General features: G+C 41.7%; 1 protein-coding gene and 1 long non-coding RNA gene across 3 annotated transcripts; one reads left to right on the top strand and one right to left on the bottom strand.

Moving 5' to 3' along the window:
* Positions 1–234: 234 nt before the first annotated feature.
* LOC131398665 (uncharacterized) lies at positions 235–10,741 on the bottom strand. 2 transcript variants are annotated; one of them, XR_009216952.1, is made up of 3 exons: positions 10,494–10,741; positions 8,787–9,002; positions 235–378 (listed from the first exon to the last, which is right to left on the bottom strand). It is a non-coding gene; the product is annotated as an uncharacterized LOC131398665 (long non-coding RNA). The 2 variants fall into 2 exon arrangements; XR_009216953.1 differs by lacking the exon at positions 235–378 and adding an exon at positions 802–955.
* Positions 10,742–13,944: 3,203 nt separating this feature from the next.
* LOC131398341 (cell division control protein 42 homolog) lies at positions 13,945–15,477 on the top strand. The gene has a single exon (XM_058531781.1). It carries the CDS (start codon positions 14,026–14,028, stop codon positions 14,599–14,601), a length of 576 nt encoding a protein of 191 aa, XP_058387764.1. The 5' UTR covers positions 13,945–14,025; the 3' UTR covers positions 14,602–15,477.
* The last annotated feature ends 6,959 nt before the right edge of the window (positions 15,478–22,436 follow it).

Raw genomic sequence — 22,436 nt, 5'->3', positions numbered from 1 at the left:
CACAGCTTGCACACCTCCACCCTCCACGGCACAAAGTGCTCTCACCTGGGCGCACTGTGCACACTCGGCACATGGACTTCTTGCACAGCTGCCCCCACAGCTGTTTGTGTCCCGCACCTGGTGGATCCCCCTCATCATCTCGTTGGGCTCCCTGGAGGTCATGATCTTCATGCTCCATGTGAAGCGCAGGGAGTGCGGCTTGTCCTCCCCACAGTCTTGACCTTGCACGGTGAATAAAGGTGCTGTGTCTGAGTGATACATGCAGGTCAGTAGTTCAGAGCGTTAGACTTGGGGAGACGCGCCTGGTCCACATGTTGGCTCCTCCACTTAGGAACTCGAGAGCTTAGGCCATCAGTGTAGGCACTTTGGAATCTCCATCTGATAAGAGGAAGGATAAACAAAACTCCAGGTGAAGTTGGGTGGGTTGTTGAGTCAATGCATATAAAGTGTGCAGTTGGGAGGGAATTTATTTCAAACGGTTGACAATGACATCTGCACTGTGTGAATGGAAAATGACTCCTGGGGGAACACACAGACTCACAAACACAACTCACACCCACACATTCACAATCACACCACATAGAATAACACAAGACACCATAACCCTCATGCACACAGCCCTGCACCACCTAAAGGGAGCAGAGTTACTTCCAGGTACTGTACAAACATGGCCATATATTTTTTAATCTGGAAAATCATTTTTTTTCCCACCAAAACCTCAATTCTCATTCCCATCAGGAACCTGGAATCATCTTGGGTTTCCAGACTGAAAGCAGCCAGGACACCCACCTTTCTTATCATCTAAATGTCTTCCTCAGCCAGTGAGGTCGTTCAGAATTTTCACAGTTTCCTCTTGCTCTTGAGACGGTCTCAATTACACAAGTGAGCAGTGTGAGGAGCAGATCAAGGTGAGGACTGTTTGCACATTTTTTTTTGGTTTTGGTTCTCTTGGTGGCTGTTGAAAACCAGATAGAAACAGTGGTCAACTCAAGGCCCTCAAAGCAAGCTTAGCGTGCACGCTTGGGAAATGCATGAGCTTTTCCTGGGCGACATGGCTCTCTAGCCTTTAGATTAGTAACTAGAGGATTCTCAATCCCAGGAGGAAACACTGCTCCTGAGGAAAGGCCCCCCACACAGCGGCCGATCTGGCGCTGCCCCTGCAGGTGCCCTCTGGGATCAGACACCAGTTGGGAAGGATCTCCTCTTCCACCACCCCTAGAAGACAGTATTAGCGTCTATAATGTACACTGTCATGTTTTCACGACTGAACTTAATTAATAAAGAGGAAATGAAGAAACAAAGTCTCTATTTCAGGCAATGGAACATGATCTTACATTGACATTAGATAAGGCCCCTTCATCTCTCCTGCACCAGGAAGCTCCTCCAATAGGTCCTCCGGGAGGCTGGGAGGATGCAGAGTAACTGTCAGGCGTGGTGATGCTGTTCGTGAATTACTCAGGGAGCTCTGCGGCACTTGGTCAAGAGGATGGAGTACATGGACGTGGTTGGTTAAATGTCCCCAAATATTTGGAGATTAAACAACACACTTCCACATAAGACATTAAAGAAGAGGTCTAAATAGAAATTTAAAAATAATTTTAAGTAGATGAAATGAAAATATAACTTGTGGGATGCAGCAAAAGTAGTGAATAGAAGGAAATTTACATGAATGCTCATAGCAGCTTTATCACAATCATCAAAAACTGGAAACAACAGAGATCCCTTCAAAAGGTGGATGGATAAACAAACTGAGGAGTCTGGCTACTGGTTAAAAACCTGTGTGTGATTTCTCAGGACCCACCACGGGCAAGCACAAAGCCTTTACCGGGCGGGTCTCACAGGGGAGCTGTCCTCCCCACCCCAGACTGGGTGCAGGGCCAGTGCACTGCAGTCTCTGAAGGGGCTGCAGTCAAGTGCTCAGGCCCCTCTGGCCAGCTATGCTCTTCTCATATTTGCATTCCTGGCCCAGGCACCTGCATTCCTGGGTCTCTTTGTTGAGGCCTCGGGCCAAGGTTCTCTTCAGGCTCCTCTGCCAAGGCCGCCTTACGGAGGGAGGAGAGGGAAGCTTGCAGACACTGTCCCCACTCTCTGAGTCAGTACCTAGTACCCTCCCACTCCCAGTCCTTCCCTCCTGCCCTCCCCTGACCCCAGGGTCCATAAAACTGCCAGAGCCTTTTCTTAGGGTCCCCTCTGCAGAGAGACGACTCCAATCTGCACTGGTCCACCTGACCCCCGAATGATGTGACATTCCATCGGACAAAGGGAACAGGGGGAGCGGCACTTTCTCCAGTTTAAGCTCTTCCTTGTGCCATCATGGTAAGTGATGAAAGGCTTAACTCTTTCATTTTGCCCTGCTGTTTTAATTGGCTACTATGACACCTGATGCTCAACTCTCTCTCCCAGGTCAGCTGAGCTCATGACACAAACTTTATTTTATCCATTCAATGGAATACTGTTCAGTAATAAAAATAATTTTGTCATCAAATTATGAAAATATGAAAGAATTTTAAATGTATATTGCTAAATGAAAGAAGTCAGTCTGCAAAAGCTACACACTCAATTGTTCCAACTACAGAATATTCTGGAAAAGGCAAACTATAGAGACAGTAAAAAGTTCGGTGGTTTCCAAGGATTCAGAGGAAAGGGAGAGAGAAGAACAGGTGACGAATGGAATTTTTGGAGCAATGATTCAATGCAATATGATACTGTCATGGCAATAAATGACATTATGCATAATACAAACCTGTAGAACTGTACCACACAATGAGTGCTCCTTATTGTAAACTTGAGTTTTAGTTGATAATAGTATATCAATATTGGTTCACTAATTGTAAGAAATATGCCATCCCAATGTAAGATGTTAATAGTTAGGGGCACTGTCTCAGGGAGAGGGGCATTATGGGAACTTACTGTATTTTCTGTCCATTTTTTATGTTATTCTGAACTTGTAAATAACAAAGTCTACTAATTTAAAAAACCCTGGCACTCTGTTTCATGGAGTTCTCTCAGTTATCAGCTCACGTTCAACAGCTAGCTCAAGTCCACACATTAGCTTGAAACATTGTTTACTATAAAATGTGAACCAAGCTTGAGTTGTGAATGCATTTTTACTGACGTGTTTGTAGCACTGCTGACTGACTTACTAAGTTGAAATTTGTACAAATGAAATTAAAAAAGAATATGGGTTGTCAGTTTTAGGGTTTTTTTTTTTTTTTTTTGGTGAGGAAGATTGACCCTGAGCTAGCATCTGTTGCCAATCTTCCTATTTTTGCTTGAGGAAGACTGTCCCTGAGCTAACATCTGTGCCCATCTTTCTCTATTTTGTATGTGGGACGCCACCACAGCATAGCTTGGTGAGTGGTGTAGGTCTGCACCTGGGATCCAGACCACGAACCCCAGGCCGCCAAAGCAGAGCATGAGAACTTAACCACTAGGCCACCCAGTCGGCATCCAATTTTAGGGCTTGTCTTACATCTGGGACACTGAATAAACTATAGTCATTATTCATGAATCAAGGTAATAATTAGATTTCCACAATACCTGTATAGTGTCATTTGTAGGATGTACCCTATTGTTTGGCAAGATGCCAATTTTTCTGGCCCTCCCTTGGGACTAGCAGTTGATTTTCTTGATTATTATTTTTTTTTTTTTGGTGAGGAAAATTAGCCCTGAGCTAAATCTGTTGCCAATCCTCCTCTTTTTGCCAAGGAAGATTGGCCCTGGGCTAACATCCGTGCCCATCTTCCTCTACTTTATATGGGATGCCACTGGCTTGACACGCGGTGTGTCGGTGTGCGCCCGGGATCTGAACCTGTGAATCCCAGGCCGCTGAAGTGGAGCACGCTCACTTAACCACTACGCTACCAGGCTGCCCCCGATTTCCTTGAAAACGAATGAAATTTTCTCCTTACAGTCAAGTGGTGTCCACACTCTGTTCTACAGTCCAAGGGTCACACAGGTGTGGATAGTCTTACAGACATCCTGCGGTAGCCCACACAGACAAAATTTGATAATCCTTTTAATCCTGTCACAATTAACGCCACCACCATCCAGCCCATTAAATGAGGCATTTCCAATAAAATGTTATCTTTTGTTTTACAGTTTTTTTTAACATTTAGAATACACTTCGTTGTTTTTATAAATTTTATTCTAAAAATATTTTAACTATAAACCAATACTGAAGAAATTTTATCCCAGCTACTCAAGAACACCAGTCTGTCAATGCCCTCACCCCATACACAGGGTTCCTCTTCCTGATACAGAACCATTGTCCACTCTTTCCTCTGTACTGAATTGTCCCACCAGCACACAGTCATGTTTTTATGTTTCCCTCTTATAAAACCTTCTGTACACTCTCCTTTCTCTCCAGCCATCACCTCAATTCCCTCCTGCCAGTTTACAATGAAAGTCCTCAAAGAGCTATCTATGCTCACTGGCTCTAAGTCAGAGCGTCCACTATCCCCTACACCTGGGCCAATTAAGCTTGATCCTGCAAATTCCACTGAAACTGCCCTCAAAAAGCTCACAATGACCTCCTGTCCCTCAGTCCAGTGGCCAAGTCCCAGGCCACCTCTTGTGCAATGAGTGGATCACTCTCTCTTTCTTGTCGCTCTTCCTCACTGGCTCCCAGGGCACCGCCCTCTCCTGGTCCCCCTGCCTCACTAGCCACTCCCTGTCTGTCCCCTCTGCAGGGGGCTCCTCTCTCTCTGAGCTCTCACATTTGAGGGCCCCATGGCTGGGTCCTGGATCTTAGGCTCTCCCCTCCATGCACACCTCCTCGGTGGTGTCAGGCAGTCTGAAGGCTTTAAATGCCTTCTAAGCACTGACGATATTGAAATATCTATCTTGAGCCTCCACTCCAGATAATGATCTTCTTACTTATTCTTTCCACATGGCGGTCTAATAGATAATCTATCTGAGCATTACCAAGGCTGAATTTCTGATACTCCTGCCCAAAACTACCTCACCTGTATTCTTCCCATTTCTGTTCACAGAAACTCTATCCTTTCCATCAGGACAATAATCTTAGAGTCATCCTCGATGCCTCTTTCTATCACGTCCCACATCCACACTGTCAGCAAAACCTGTCAGTTCTACCTTTGAAATGTGTCCAGTGTCTGAACCTTCCTCACTACCTCCACTGTGTCAAAGAATGAGAGGCATAAAGTGCCAGAAAAGCAAAAGGTTTATTTGGGGTCTTAGGAATTGCAAATCGGGAGACACAGATTCAAGTAGAAACTGAAATGTGCTCCAAGGAGAACAAAACAGGTATGGGTTTATAAAGTCAAAAAGAGATAAATTACATAGATGGTTTTGCAAGATTTGTGATTGGTGCTGGCAACACCTGTGACTTCTTGGCTATACATGATTGGTTGCTAAGGCCATCTCTAACGCAGAAAGTTCTTATCTATGGGAGTAAACATATTTCTTGGATGAAGGTCAGAATGATAGCGGTGAAGCACTGTTCCAAAGTGTACATTCCATCTGGGAGAGACGTGCATAAGCCCCATGTCCCTAATGGCTCCCCAGCTCCATTTTAGGTGCCCTTGACATGAGTGACTCCATTTCGTAACCACCTTTCACAACTGTAACCACTCTGGTCCTGAGCCTCCATCACCATTGCCTGAATTAGTGTAACAGTCACCTGACTTGTCCCATTTCTTCTCTTGCTGCCTCCCCCACCAGAAGTGCATTCTCAACACGGGTTATGCCCTCACTCCCTCCCTGTATTTGTACAAATGTCACCTTCACAGTAAATAAAGCCTCACAGATGCCCTCAAATTTCTACCCTCTGTCCTTCCACATAGATCTTCCCCCAGGCTGACATCAAAGCCATCCTCCTACCAAGATGCAACTCAAACTTCATCTCCACCATGAAACCTTTTATTTCCCCTTCTTTCTGTTGTCAAAGACTTTTCAGTAGGCTTCTCTAGCCTGTCCTGTAGTTATTTTTGTATATGTCTCATCCTTCCAACTAAATTGTCATTTACCTTAGAGCAAATCAAGCCAAGCACCTTCTCCATCCTACACAAGACTCAGCAGAGCCTTTTTTATTATAATTATAGGAAATTTCAAATATACACTAAATAGAAGAAATAGAGTAATGAACCTACGTTACCCATCACCCAGCTTCAGCTCAAATCAATATATTCCCAAACTTATTTCACATACTCACCAACCCTATACACGTTGCTAGTTATTTTTACAGCTTCTCTGAGATACATTTTAATAAGATATAATTCTCACTTATTTTAGGTGAGTTTTTATAGGCTAACAAATTACATATCATCATAATCCAATATTAGAATATTTCCATCACCCCAACTAGTTTCGACCGTACCTGTTTGCAGTCAATTCATGTTCCACATCCAGCTCCAGGCAACCACTTACCTCATTTCTGTTTCCATAAATTTGCCTTTCCTAAATATTTAATATAAATTGAATCATACATTGTGCAGTTTTTTGTGTCTTGCTTATTCTACCAACCATATATTTTTGAGATTCATTTATGTTGCAGCATTTATCAACATTTTGTCCCTCTCCCTTGAGGAGTAGTATTCCCCTGTATGGATGTGCCATATTTTGTTATTTCCTCATCAGTGGATGGACATTTGGATTTTTTTTTTCCCAGTTTTGGCTCAATCAACAAGTAAACATCCCAGTGAGGACCTCCCAAATGTAGGGATTTGGGAAGCTGTCGAAGATGCGTTGCTAAGTGAACAGAGCCATCTGAATAACTCTATCATAAAATACCCAGTTGGCTTGTTTTTTAATGATGTGTAGAGATATCCTTGAGTATGCCCTGAGAATTTATGAAATTGTACCCAAGTAAATGTTTATGGTAGACACAAAGTATCTGTAGGGTAGAGGAGAGTTAAATGTTCATTTTACATCTTTCCTGACTATATAACTTTGTTAATTAAAATATTATTTAAAAAACGTCTCTCTGCACCCCACTCCCCTGGCATACCCTGCCTCCCACAGGACTCCATGGTGCCGAGGAGCACAACTAGAAACACTGTTGTATTAATGTAGACTGCACCTGCCACAAAACTAACTATGCAAACATTACTTTCTTCATTTTCCAATGAATGTCACTTAATTTTTATCTCATTTTATCTGTGCTTGAAATAGAAAAAATAATCTAGTCAAATGCTGGATTCCACATGCATTTCAGGTTTAAATGTCACATTCTGCAGTTACCACCTCTCCCTGCCCTCCATCATGCGTTCCATGGCTACAATGAGGGAAGTCGATGCAGGCATGGGCTCCTCCCCACTGCTAGATGGGCCCTGCCACGACATGCCCACTGGCCATGGGTCTATGTAACACTTGGCGCGATTAGCCTCACAAGGACCCATCAGAAAGTCAGGTCACAGCAGAGCTTGGCCCCTCTCAGCTCCTGAGGTCAACCTGAGGCCTCTGTGAGGTTGACACAAGGCTCCACTGCTGGCCCCTCTCCTTGGTCCTCTCACTAGGGCTGTCGTGTGGGAAGGCTGGGAGTTTCTAACCATCTGAAGGGCTGAATATGAACTTCGTAGGCTCAGTGCAAGATCGAAATGTGGGATCCCTGGTGCAAGAAACAATGGGATCCCTCGTGCAAGAAACAAAGGGGGGAGTGCAGTTAAAAATAACATAAAGCATTTTCCTTTAAAATAATGATTATATATTAAATGTAATAGGGGTGATAAGGATGCATGAATAACAACATAAACTTACATATTACAAAGCAATAACCTTTCAGTGTCATACTTTATATAATACAATAAATAGTATTGTTCTCATGATTCCTTCCAGAGGAATTGACAAACTTCACAAAATGAAGTGCCTAGAAGGACATTAACATAAGGACGTATAAAGTACTAAATTTGCAGTCACCTGTACAACTAAGACTGAGAGAGTGTTATATGAGACAGGGAATGACATTGAGGGTGGTCACTAGGGGGACTGCCTTATAATCATTTATTAAGTCCTCCCATGGTTTGGTGCTTTTATATATAGTTATTTTATTTCATATAAAATATTTTTAAAACATCTGTAATATATAAGTTTTGATTTGGGGCCAGCCCGGTGGTGTAGCGGTTAAGTGCGTGCACTCCACTGTGGCAGCCCGTGGTTCGCAGTTTCGGATCGCGGGCGCGCACCGCCGCACCGCTTGTCAGGCCATGCTGTGGTGGCGTCCCATATAAAGTGGAGGAAGATGGGCATGGATGTTAGCCCAGGACCAGTCTTCCCCAGCAAAAAGAGGAGGATTGGCAGATGTTAGCTCAGGGCCGATCTTCTTCACAAAAAAAAAAAAAAGTTTTGATTTATGTAAAAATCCCCAAAAAGACTCTGTCCTCGACCTGGTCAATACCAGGATTCAAGTCAATGGGAATTGTTCTCTTGGTGACTTTAGAAAACCAGATGGGAAACTGTCATCTAGGCAAAGACCCCAAAGGAGGTATAGAGCACACCAGTGGAAAAGGCATGGGCTTTTCCAGGATGATCTATCATGTAGGTCTATATTGGCTTCCAACTGCAAAATTCTTAATTCAAGGAATGAAAATTTCCACTGAGGAAAAGTCCCTACCACACGGTTTATCAACTGATGCTGCCATTTGTGAACGCCCTCTTGAATCAGGTATCAGTTGATAAGAGACTCACAGTTCACAACTCCCCCCACCAAGGAAATTACACATATCTGTCATGTACGTTGTCAGATTTTCATATATGAAAATTCAATTGAAAGTGAAATAAACCAACACGCCACCATATCTATTTCAGACAAAGACGGGCAACCTTACCTTGGCATTAGACAGGGTCCCTTCCTCGGACCTCTCTTGAGAAAGCTCCTTCCACAGGCCCTCATGGGGAGTGAGAAGGACACAGAGTAACTGTCAGTCATGGGTGGTGTTGCTCAGGAATTGCTCAGCGAGCCTTGTTTGATGTGGACACGGAACTAGAGTCTATGGATATGGTTGGTTAAGAAGCATGGACTGAGCTGCTGCTGGGCCATCCTCCTTGGTAGAAGAAGCACAGAAAAGAGGAGGAAAATGAGAGGAACGAGACTCAGAATCCTCAGCTTTGGAGCTAATGGCAGCATAAACAAAGGTGAAGTGTTCCATTTACAAATGTTATTAAATACACGCTACAGTTAAATGACAGTCTCATCACCCCTCTTTCCCATATTTAAATCCAGCTAAACTATTACTATCTTCTTCACGTCCTCCAAACCATCTCCGCCTCCATGGATCCATGTATGCCGCATTTCTCCTCAGTTGTACAAGATTTTGCAATTGATTAAAAGCAACCTTACATTGGGGGACTGGATTTAATTCCAGGCAAAACACTCTATTTTGTTTATTCACTAAGCCTTTATCATAAAGATAACCAATTTTAGAAATGTTGAAAGTACTGATATCCTACCATTTCAATTAACCATTATTAACTCATGGGATATTTTCACTTCCGGTCTTGCTTCTCTAAGCTAATGTGTCAGTGTTCATTGGTCAGCAGCTGTCCACGCTCACAACAGCCAGCCAGGAGAGGGCTAGTTCATTACCGGGGAGCCTGGGCTGAGTGCTGATGCTCTCTGACATACTGTACAAGACAGTTACAATGAGTGATGGGCACCAGGGTAATTACCAAGCAGTGCTGTCAGTTCTTATTTCTCAATCTTCCCAGGGGGTATAGCTCACAGAATTTGAATATTTCTAGTCCAGGTTGTTATAACCTTATAAAATACCACTGAAATATCTCCTCGATTCTTACCTATTCTGGCCTAGATGCTGAGGAATGACCGCAACACCAACAGAGGTTGATGAGGTTGTTCTACATGGTGTCCAGACCTCTCAGAATCTATTTCTGACCAGAAGCATGTGGGTTTTCTACATGCTTTTTCTGCTAATGACTATGGCAAAATCTGTGGTAATAGACACCGATAGATGGCCTGTGTGATGTGACTATAGAGGCTACCTTATAATGAACGACAGTGATTGGGACCTCTGTATGCCCAAGTAATTCCAGGAATATAGATGGATGCTGGAACACCCTTGCACTGCGACTAATGATCCCACTGCTGAGTGATGAAGGACATAAAGTAGTTCAGAGCTTCAACCCTGGGGCCACAGCCCTGTATTCACAGTTAGACTCTTTCACGCAGGAGCTCAAGAGCTTGGGTCATTCATCTCTGCACCTCATTTTCTGAGAAGTAGGAATAGTAAACACACCCGTAGATATGGTTGTGGTGAGTGATGAACAAGTTGATGTACTTAAAGCATACAGTGGCCATGGGATTTTCTTTGCGCAAGGTGACACAATAGTGCCGTGTAAGTGGGATGTATCCATGGGGAAACTCACACTCTCAGTCACATATACTCCCACACACATTCACAATCACACCACACAGACTCACACAGAGACATCCCTAAAGCCCCGTGCACACAAATCCACACACTGTGAAGGGAACACAGCTGTTCCAGGGGCTGTAGAAAGTTGCCATAGTTCTTTACCTGGAAACAGAGTTCCTTACACCACACTCCCGATCCTCATTCCCAGCAGGAGGCTGGAATCAGGGAGGCTCTCCAGACTAAAGCCAGCAAGAAAGCCCCACCTTTCTGTTCATCTGGATTTTTCCTCAACACATGAGTGTTCCAGAATACAGACCATTTTCACTCATTATTGAGATCACCTACAATTATAGAAAAGAAAACACTGTGAGGATCAGATAATACTTTGCAGGGTTTCTCAGATCTTGTGTCTTCTTAGTGAATGTAGAATTCCAGAGAGAAAGCAGCGGTCAAGCCACAGGCCCCAGGAGAAAGCATATAGGACACCTATGGAAAAGTACAAGCTTTTCCTATGGGCTGCAACTCTCAAGTCCATTTTGGTTGACAATTACAAAATTATTAATCCAAAGAGAAATTGCTGCTAAGGATAAGTCCCTCTTCCATACGGTTTATAACTTGATGCTGCCATTTTAAAATGGACATTTTTAAATGTCCTCTTGAGTCATGCATCTGATTGTAAGAGTCTGCCTAAGTCAGTTCAGACTGCTATAACCAAATATCATGGACTGGGTGGCTCAAACTACAGACATTTATTTTTCATAGTTCTGGAAGGTAGGATGTCAAAGATCAAGATGCCAGCAGATTGGGTGTCTGGTGAGGCCTCTTCAAGGCTTGCACATCATCTCGTTGTCTCTGTTTCCTCACATGGTGAGGAGAGAGGAAGTTCTATTCTTTTCCTCTTCTTATAAAGATATCAACCCATCATGGGGGCTCCATCCTCATAACCTCATCTAATCCTAATTACCTCCCACAGGACCCACCTCCTAATACCATCACCTGAGAGTTTAGGGCTTCAACATATAAATTTGTAGGATGTAAATATTAAGTCCATAACAGAGTCTCCCCTCCTATTCCAAAAGATATGCATTCTAACATAATTAGTGTACACTGGCATATTTTCAAATTTGAACTTAATCGAAAAAGAAAAAAATCCAAGAAGGCAACATTTCTATCACAGATGACCTTCCTCTGTCATTAGATGGAGCCTCTTCATCTGCCCTGCCGGTAGGAAGCTCCTCGGACTGGTCATCTCAGGATGCTAGGAGGACACAGAGTAACAGTCCTTCAGTGGTGGTGTTGCTCATGAAATACTCATGGAGCTTTGCTTTACTTGGGGAAATGTATATAAGGTATTATAATTCTATAATGTATATTAAAATAATGTAGTATAATGTATAATATAAAATAATGTATATTATAATATATATAGTATAAGGTATAATGTATAGATGTATGGATGTAGTTGTTTAAAAAGCATGGATTGAACTAGTCCTGGGCCATCATGCTCCATGGAAAAAGGAGAAACAAATGAAAAGAGCAGAAAAGAAATGAGAATGAGAGTATTTAGCTTTGTAGCAAAAGACAACCTAATGCAACATGAAGTAGTCTACAAATGACCCTGAACTACATGCAATGACTCAGTTACACATTTCCATTACTCCTCTTACCTATTGTGAAATCCTGCTATCTTCTTCTCATCCCCCAAGACAATTTCATCCTCCAAAGATATATATATCTACCACTGCAATTATCATTGTTCTATATGAGTTTTTATTTTAATTATTTACAATATTTTATTAAGTGACTGGATTCGATTCTATGCAAAATATTCTATTATAATTATTGCTTAATACTTTGTCATAAAGATAATCAATTATGGAAGATTTCACGATCTGAAATCCTACCATTAAAATAAGATGCACTTTATCCTGTGGCCTTTCTCTTTCCAGTCTTCCTTTACTGTGACAGGTGTGTATTGACTGAGTGTGCTGATGCTCTCCAACACAGTTACACAAGGGCTTGCAAAAGAGGTGATGGGTATCAGGCTCATACAAAGTTGTACTTTGATTTCTTATTTTCCTTTCTTCCTAGTTTTTGTAGATTGCAGGATTTGAGCATTTCTAGGGCTGTGGTGGCAACGCTATGAAATACCACTAAAATACCAACTCAGTTTTTATTTGCTTTGGGTCAGATCCTGAGGAATAAACCCAGCACTGACGGAGGTTGAGCAGGATGCCCAGGTGGTGCCTCTCAGGTCTCAGAATCTGTGAAATGACAGAATCATCTGGATTTTCTATGTAATTTTCACACTATTGACTGGACCAAAGTCTGGGATTAAATACACTGATAGCTATCCTGGGCCATGTGTCCACTGAGCTCACCTTATAACAATGTACCATATTTGGGATTTTGCAGGCTCTTGCAATATTAAACATATACACAGATGTTGGAGCTGCTTTACATGGTGACTAATGTTCCCATTGCTGAGAGCTGCCTGTTCAGTGAGATGAGTGAAGTTTAACAGTTCACAGCATCAGCATTAGGACCACAAGGCTGAGCTCACAGAGACTCAGTAAGGATATAGTTTAACTGAAGAGCACCATCAATCAAACAGATCTAATTGACATTTACTGAGTACTTCATCCAATAGCAGCAGAACACACAATCTTCTCCTGCTCACATGAAACTTTCACCAGGATAAACCACATTCTGGTGCACAGAACACACCTCACCATATATAAAAAAAATAGAAATCGTACAAAATATCTTCTAACACTACTATGGAATTTAACTAGATATCAACAAAAAAAACATAGTTGGAAAATCCAAAATTATTTGGAGATTAAACAGTACACTTACAAATAATGCATAGATCAAAGAAGTCTCAAGAGAGATTAAAAAGAAACATTTTGAACTGAGTGAAATGACAATCAATTCACAAAATTGGGAAGGCAGAGCTCAAGATGGAAGTTTACAGCATCGAATGCAACATATTAGAAAATAAGAAACCGAAAATCAATATATTAAGTTTCCACATTAAGGAAGTAGACAAAGAGATTAATGTAATGGAGAGCAAGCAGGAGAAAAGAAATACTAAAAAAAAATAGAGATATCAATGACAATGAATACAGAAAATCAATAGGGAAAACCAACCAAACCAAAGCTGGTTCATTGTGATCAATAAACTTGATAAAACTCTAGCCAGCCTAATCATGAAAAAAAAGAAATGACACAAATTACAAAGAGCAGAAATGAAGAGGGTCATTACTACTGATCTTGTGGGCATGAAGAGTGTAACAATGAACTATTTAGAAAAACTCTGCCCCCAAATTTGATAATTTATATGAATTGGACAAATTATTTGAAGGACACAAACTACAAACACACAAGGAAAAACAGATCATCTGAAGATGCCTAATTCTATTAACAATATGGAATAAATAAATAGTAATCTCCCAGCAAAGAAAACACCAGGCCCAGATCATTTCACTGTTGACTTCCAATAAATTCTTACAAACCAAAACGTAGTCTTTATATAACACCCAGCAGTCTTGTCCCTAAGTATTTACTCAGTAGATTTGAAAAAAATATGTTCAGGAGGAGACCCCGCGCATTGCTGCCAACGCCCCGGCGGAGGAACTGAGGTCGTCATCGAATCTGAAATATTTAAAGTGGATAAAAAACTGTTTCAGCAATGCAGACAATTAAGTGCGTTGTTGTGGGTGATGGTGCCGTTGGTAAAACATGTCTCCTGATATCCTACACAACAAATAAATTTCCATCTGAGTATGTACCAACTGTTTTTGACAACTATGCTGTCACAGTTATGATTGGTGGAGAGCCATATACTCTTGGACTTTTTGATACTGCAGGGCAAGAGGATTATGACAGATTACGACTGCTGAGTTATCCACAAACAGATGTATTTCTAGTCTGTTTTTCAGTGGTCTCTCCATCCTCATTCGAAAATGTGAAAGAAAAGTGGGTGCCTGAGATAACTCACCACTGTCCAAAGACTCCTTTCTTGCTTGTTGGGACCCAAATTGATCTCAGAGATGACCCCTCTACTATTGAGAAACTTGCCAAGAACAAACAGAAGCCTATCACTCCAGAGACTGCTGAAAAGCTGGCCCGTGACCTGAAGGCTGTCAAGTATGTGGAGTGTTCTGCACTCACGCAGAAAGGCCTAAAGAATGTATTTGATGGAGCAATATTGGCTGCCCTGGAGCCTCCAGAAGCGAAGAAGAGCCGCAGGTGTGTGCTGCTATGAACATCTCTCCAGAGCCCCTTCTGCACAGCTGGTGTCGGCATCATACTAAAAGCAATGTTTAAATCAAACTAAAGATTAAAAGTTAAAACTCGTTTTTGCAATAACAAATGCCCTGCACCTACCCACATGCACTCATGTGAGACAAGGCCTGTGGGTATGGCCCCTTCCCCCTTTCAGTACTAGTTAATTTTGAGTAATTGTGTGTTGTCAGAAAAGTGATCAGTACTAGTTTTTGTTTTGTCGTTTCAAAAAAGTTTTTTTTTTTGTTTAAAAGCAAGGCATGCTTGTGACGACTCTGTAACAGACTAATTTGGGTTGTTGAAGCTGCTCCTGGGTTCCGCTCAGGAGAGTAATCTGGGACATCTAGGTTTTTTTTTGTTTTTGTCTTGTTTTTTTTTTTCTTTTTTTTGGGGGGGGGTAGTGTGTGTGGGTTTTTTTTTTTTATTTAGTCATTTTTTTTTAATTCATTAACCATTGGACAGCCCTTAAGGGGAGGAGGACGGATTGATTCCACATTCCACTTCCTAGATCTAGTGTAGAAAACATGTTCCCCACCTGGTACTCTTAGGAAGGAGTATAGTAAATGCCTCATTTAATAACATACTCCTTTTTGAAAGTTGCCTTTTCTCTCCACCCTTGAGTAGGTCCAGTATTTGATGAAACTCGTGAAAGTGGGTGGAACCTGTCTTGCCCCTCCTCTTTTCTAGGATGCACTATATATGTGACTGTGACTTGCAACGAAATTTGTTTGCCATTTGCTGATTTTTTTTGAAGTTAGTTTCTAACTTCTTTCACTGATAAATGAAGAAAAGTATTGCACCTTTTGAAATACACCAAATGGATTGAGTACGTAATTAAACATTTTTTTCCCTGTCAGTCATTGTCTTATATGCTTAGCATAGATGTGCAGCTTAATAGTGTATGATATGGTGTTCCTAGAACACAGCTGAAGACCTGGTGTATGGAGGAAATATGAGGGGTGGTGCTGGAAGACAGATGTTTATGGAGTGATTCACATCCTCTTTCAAGTTATGAGGATGGAGACCTGCTTCATGAAGAAGCTGGGGCAGAGGGGGAGAACATTTAACAACATGGGGACCAGTTAGGGGAATCCCCTTATTTCTGTTTTGCATATGAAGAACCCTAGAGCAGCCACTTGAGGCTCTCAACTTTAATAAAAATCATGGAGAGAGTCTTATAAAGACTCGTCATAAGTGTTAATAGGGATTTTATCAGCTTATTTTGGTTGCAGTTTCCAATTTTTAAAAATGTTTCGGTAATCTTCTCCACCTTCCCCAAATCCTGATTCCTGTAGATTCATTAGTGTTGAACCAGTGCTTTCTCATGTCTCAATTCTTTGTATCTGCATTCTTTTCAGATGTATTAAACAAACAAAAAACCCTTCAAAAAAAAATGTTCAAACCAAAAAACTTTACAGAAATGTCTATGGCAGCGTTATTCATAATCTCCAAAAACTAGAAACAACCGAAATGTCCTTCAGTAGGTGAACAGATTTACAAAAACAAACAATTAAGCAAATATTTGGTACATGCACACAATGGAATATTATCCAGTGATAAAAATAATTGAGCTATCAAGCCACTGAAAGACATGGAATAATCTTAAATGTATATGCCTAAGTGAAAGAAGTCAGTCTGAAACAGCGATGTACTCTATGATTCAAACTATAGGACGTGCTATAGAAAGGCCAACTATAGAGAGAGCAAAAAGATCAGGGGGTACCAGGGGTGCCAGGGAAAGGGGAGAGGGATTAACAGGTGAAGCACAGGGGACAGTCAGGATAGTCACACTATTCCATATGACACTGTAAGGGTGGGTACAAGACAGGATATATTTGAATGTATAGTGTAGAAATGTACAACAGAAAGAATGAATCTTAGTGTAAACTAAGGAATTTAGTTAATAGTAATGTATAAAGATCAGTTCATTAATTGTAACTTGCACCACACTACTGTAAGATGTTAATAACGGGGAATTGCTGGGTGGGAGGAAGTATATGAATAGTTTCTCTATTATCTGCTCAATTTTTTTGTTGTTGTTAATCTAAAACTGTTTTAAATGATAAAGTCTATTAATTAAAGAATAATATGGCAGCAGTATTTCCAAGAGAGAGCTATTTCAGCCAATGCCCAACAATTGGCTAATCTCTAAGTATTAGTTTGAGACATGGTTTACCATTAAATGTGAACCAAACTTGAACTATAAACGCATCTTTACTTCTGTAGTTGAAGCACTACTGATTGACTTGGTAAGTTAAAGTTTCCCCACGTGAATAAAGAAGGATATGACTTAGAATTTTTATAGTTTTGTCTTAAATATGGGGCATGGAAAAAATTACAATTATTCTTAAATCAACTTCGGGATTGAATTTCCACCTTCAGTGGACTCCCTTGTGTGGTGCCCCCTGGGGTAGGACAAGATGCCTGTTGTTCTGACCCACTGCTGGATTTCGGCGGTCTATCTCCTTAAACGAGGTACCATTTTTCTCTTTGTGTCCATAAGGTAAGATCCTGGGATGTGAATTCACACTAGAGAGAGCTTTTGACATCTCGGTGGCAGAAGACGATAGGGAAATTGCATGGGAAAATATCTTTGTTTAGATGAGACAACACAAACAAGCAGCAGATCACAGTGACTGTGAGCTGGTGCTGGTGCCTGTTGACCTGGGTTCAAATCTCACTCAGATGTCACATGACCCTGGGACGGTTATGTAACTGCTGTGTGTCTCAGTTCTCTGCACTGTCATATGAAAACTTGAAGGGCCTATTTATTAGTATTATATTTTAGGGCTAACATCGTTAAAAACTAAGCAAAGCTTTAAGACAAATTACTGATTCATTATAAATGTTCAATAAAATTTCTGTTATTAACTGTCTAAAGAATAAGCTATACATGCTAGTGGTTGACTACAGGGAGGATACTTGGATGGCTACAGGACAGGGGAGGACGGAAGCTTATTCTCCATCCTTTACATGGGAAGGACGCCCACAGCTCACGGAGAATGTCTGTTTTCATCTCCTGTGATCCCCACTGTAGCCCTGTGTGAGGTGCAGAACTGATGACACAACACACAGTTTACAGATGAGGGCAATTCAATTTAGGGAAGTTAAGTAACTTGTCCAGAGTCAAAACACTGAAGAGTGAAAGCTCTGGGGCAGGACTGTAGTTGGTTCCCTGGGTACAGAAATCCCTGAAAACCTGAGACCACTAGATGGCAGCCCAGATGCCTGAACCAAGAGTTCCCTTCATTCTCTTTCTCAAAACATCCTGATCAAAGGTTTCTGTGGAGAGAAAGTTGATGCCCTGGATAATGTGTCCAAACCAAACAAAAAATGGGGCTTGAATACACGACCCAGCCGCCTGCCTCCACATTTCAATCCCTGACCCAAATATGAAGCAATTTACCTGAATTGAAGCCCCTCAGAAGGAAAAGGGGACGTTGAACTTGTGTCCAACCTTCCCCAACATTTTCACACTGTGACCTGCCTCCTGATAAGCCTTTCTGATGATAACATGACCACCCTGAGCGACCAGTGTCTGTTTGGTTCCCAAACTGTCTCAGAACCTTGGATATTCCAAACCAACTGTCACATGACAGTTCTGCCAAGAACTAGCTTCCAGTCAGCTGAACAATCCTCGATGAGCAGTTAATGTGACCTAACTGGGAAGTAGCTGTCTGAGCTGGTGCTTTGGTGGATTAATGAATGAAGTGTGTGACCCCAATATCTGGCTGACTAATGACCTGAGCAACTCCTGTGCATCCTGTGTGAAGGCCTGGCTGAGAATCAGCTGTGGCTGCACCAGCACTGAGTGTGCACCTTCCCTGCTCATTCCTTCCTCACCACAACTCAGTCTCTACAAACCCCTCCTCCTTCTCTGGACCCTGCAGTGGCAGAGGAAAGTCCCCTCTCCTCTTGGGGGACCCCTCCATAGCCACAGCCTGTGACCCTCACCCCAGGACTCTCACTGAGGATCACCTAGGCCCTCCATCCCTCTGTCACTACACGTCTATTCCAGGGATTGTAGAAACATGGTGAAATTTTGTTACCTGGAAAATCAACTTATTTGACTCAGCCACAACCATCATTCCCAACAGATGGCTGGGGTCAGGGTGGCTCTTCAGACAAAAGCCAGCAAGTAAGCCCCGCAATTCTTATATTTTTTTCATCAGCAAGTGACTGAATCTACAATACATACCATTTTCTCTTTTTCTTGATGCCACCTGCAGTTACAGAAAAGAAAAGAGTCTGAGGACCAGATCACACTGTGTACTGTTTGCACAGGTCTTTTGTTCCCTGGACTGGGTGACTAGAAACCAGATGGAAAAGAGTGGTCAGGTCAAGGCCCTCACAAGCTAGAGGAGAGGACACCTGCGGAAAAGGTAGGAGCTCTTCTTGGAGAATGTACCTGTCAGGACCATTTTGGTTGACAATTACAAAAGCCTTAATCCAAAGAGGAAAAATTCCTACTGTAGAAAAGGCCCCCTCACATACAATTTTTAACCTGACATCACCAATTTTGCATGCACTCTTGAGTCAGGTGTCAATTGTAAGATTCTCCTCCTCTACTGCCCAAGTAAACAGTCTTAGGTAGTCATGATTAGGTAGTGTATAATGTGTATGATTAGGTTTGTATATCAGAAATTGAAAAAGAAAGGAACCAAGAAAATAACATTTCTATCTTAGGCAAAGAAAGTCTCTCTTACCTTGGCAATGGATGGGACCTCCTCGTCTGCCCTGTGTTTAGGAACATTCTCCACCATATCTTTTTGTGGAGCTAGAAGGACACAGAATAACTAAGTTCAGTGGTGGTGCTGCTTATGAATTACTCAGGGAACTTTAATTGGTATAGACCAAGGACTAGAGTTTATGGATGTGGTTGGTTAACAGGCATGGACTGAGCTGCTGGTGGACCATCCTCTCGATGGATGAAGGAAGGTAAAGGAGAGGAGCAGGAAAGAAATGAGAAATAGAGCCTTTGGCACTCTAGGTGACGACAAACTAAAGCAACGTAAAATAACCAATGCATAAATGATAAAATCCGTGCTACGATTCCATGACAGAATCCTGTCTCTTTCTGCCTATTTTGAAGCCCAGCAGAACTGTCACTACTTTCTTGACATCTTCCAAGACTGCTTAAGTCTCCAAGGATCCACATATGTTTCCACTTCGTTCACCATGTGTTGTTTAGGAATTTGCCCTTGATTATTCGCAAGCTATTATTAGGGAATTGGATTCAATACCGGACATAACATTTAAGTGTATTTATTCACTAATCCTTTGTTATAAAAATTATCAATTATTGAAGACTAGAAAATACTGAAATTCACAAATTTTAAAATAACCTCTATAAATTGTAAATTTTCCTTACCATCTTCCTTTTCTGTGCCATGTGTTTGTTTCATTGTGTGGGTGGCTATCTGTCACCAGCCAACCATCAGTGGATAGAGAATGACTGGAAGCAGAACTTGCTGAGCACCAAGGCTCTTTAAATCACTTGTGCAAGAGAGTGGCCATTTGAATATTCATATTGGAGAAATTTCTATTCAAATACTTTGTCCATTTTTGAATTGAGTTGTTTGTTTTTTGTTGAGTTTTAGGAGTCCTACACATTTTCTGGATTATAATCCCTTATCAGGTATATGATTTGCAAAAATTTTCTCACAGTTTGTGGGTTTCCTTTTAATCTGTTGATAGTATCTTTTTATGTATATATATATTTTTAAGTCATGAATCCAGTTTGTCAATATATTTTGTTGCCTGTGCACTTGGTGCCATCTCTAAGAACTTATTATCAAAGCCAATGTTGTGAAGCCCTTAGAAAAATGCCTGTTACAGAGTTGGTGCTATATGAATGTTTAATTAATAAATCTAGAAGAATATGGGAAATTTAACCATGTTACTTCCAGAGGTAGAAACTGGAAGGCTGTGAAGAAGGAAGGAAGGAAACTCAGATTTTAATATACATACTTTTGTACATTTTGAGTTGTCTATGAGAGCATTATTCTTGTTGCTGTTACTATGCAAAACAAACAAACAAGAAAAAAAATTTTTTTTTAATTCTCTTCAAATAGTGGCATAAAACCACCACTTAATTTTGCTCATGGTCACAGGGATAGAGATTCAGACAGGACATAATGGGGATGGTTCCTTTTTGCTCTATGATGTTGGGGCCTCAGCAGAGAAGACTCACTGGCTGGGCCTGACTGGACAACTAGGGTTGGAATCCTCTGGAGGTGACTTTGCTCACATATGTGCAGTTGAAGCTGGATTTGGCTGGAGGACCTACATGAGACCTCCCCACAGGACCTGGGCTTTCTTGTAGCAGGGCAGTCTCAGGGCATTCAGACCTCTTACTTGGTGGCTGAGGGCTCCACAGGGGGGTGACCTGAGTGACCAGACAGAGGCTCATGGTTCTTTCAAACATAACTTTAAACATGACACATTATTGTTTCCAAGGTATCTGTCAGTGACAAGGAGCACTAGTGTCAGCTCTGGGTACAGGGGGGTACCTAGACCCCACCTCTCAATGGGAGGAAGGTCAGGTGGTAACAGCCTCTCCCTGTGGTGTCAGTAGAGACCTTGTGGGTGTCTGGATTTCCACTCCCCATCCAGCAGTGAAGAGATGCTCCTCCTCATCCCACAGGGGTAACACAGAGCGGGCCTAGTGCAGAGAGAGGACTTTCATCATTGCCGTGTGGTAATGAGCTGCCTGTCCTCCTGGAGTCAGTGTAGGGCACAGTTGAATCAACAAGGAGACACTCCTACCTCTCCCACCAGGGAGTATCTATGGAGGCCTCGTGGGAAATCAGAACTCCTACCCACTCCCAGCAGGAGAAAGAGCCCCCCATTGAATGGGGCCCCAGAACATTTTCCCAAACCTGGAAGTAATGAGGGTTTGCTCACCTCTTCTCCCATGCTGGAGTGATGTAACAGAAAGCCAGCTAAAAGAAAAAGTTTACATAATACCCAGAGTTTCATAATATAATACCAAAAATGTTCAGCTTTCAGTAGAAAATAATTCCTCATACTAAGAATCAGAAAGATATCACACTTAATGAAGAAAGACAAACAATAGATGCCAATACAGACATGGCAAAAATGTTAGAATTATCTATCTGACAATGATTTAAAGCAGCTATTATTAAAATAAATTAACATACATATGAATAAACTTGAAACAAATGGAATAATTGAAAGTCTCAGCAAGGAAATAGAAGATATAAAGAAGAATCAAATGGAAACTTTACAACTGAAAAATACACTCAACAAATTAAAACACGTCCACAGAAACGGCTTGATAGATCAGATCATCAGTAGAATGAAGGTGACATGGGTGGGGCGGATCAATGACTGTGAAGACAGAACAATAGAAATTCCTCAAACTGGACAAAAGACAAAAAAACAGACTTCAGAAAAATCAGCAGAGGCTTTGGACCTGTGGGATTCTAATAAAGCCATTATATTGTTGTCATCAGAGTCCTGGGAGGGGGAAGAAACAATGAGAGGCTGAAAATGTACCCGAAGAAACAATGGCTGAAAACTTCCCAAATTTGCTAAAATCAGCAAGTTTACATAGTCAAGAAGCTGAGCAATTCTCTAAACAGAATAAAGCCAAGGAAATTCACACCAAGATATATCACAGTCAAACTTCTGAAAACTGAAAACCAGGAACATGTTTTGAATGTGGCAAGATAAATAACACTGAGCCTATAGTGGAAACACAACTTGAATCCCAGTAGATTTCTCACTGGAAAGCATGGAGGCCAGGAGAAAATGGAACAACATTTTAAGTGCAGAAAGGAAAGAACTGTC

The sequence above is a fragment of the Diceros bicornis genome, chromosome 35, assembly GCF_020826845.1.
Source record: "Diceros bicornis minor isolate mBicDic1 chromosome 35, mDicBic1.mat.cur, whole genome shotgun sequence".
Taxonomy (NCBI): Eukaryota; Metazoa; Chordata; class Mammalia; order Perissodactyla; family Rhinocerotidae; genus Diceros; species Diceros bicornis.
Note: the sequence above shows the minus strand (reverse complement) of the source record. Positions and strands in the feature narration are given on the sequence as shown.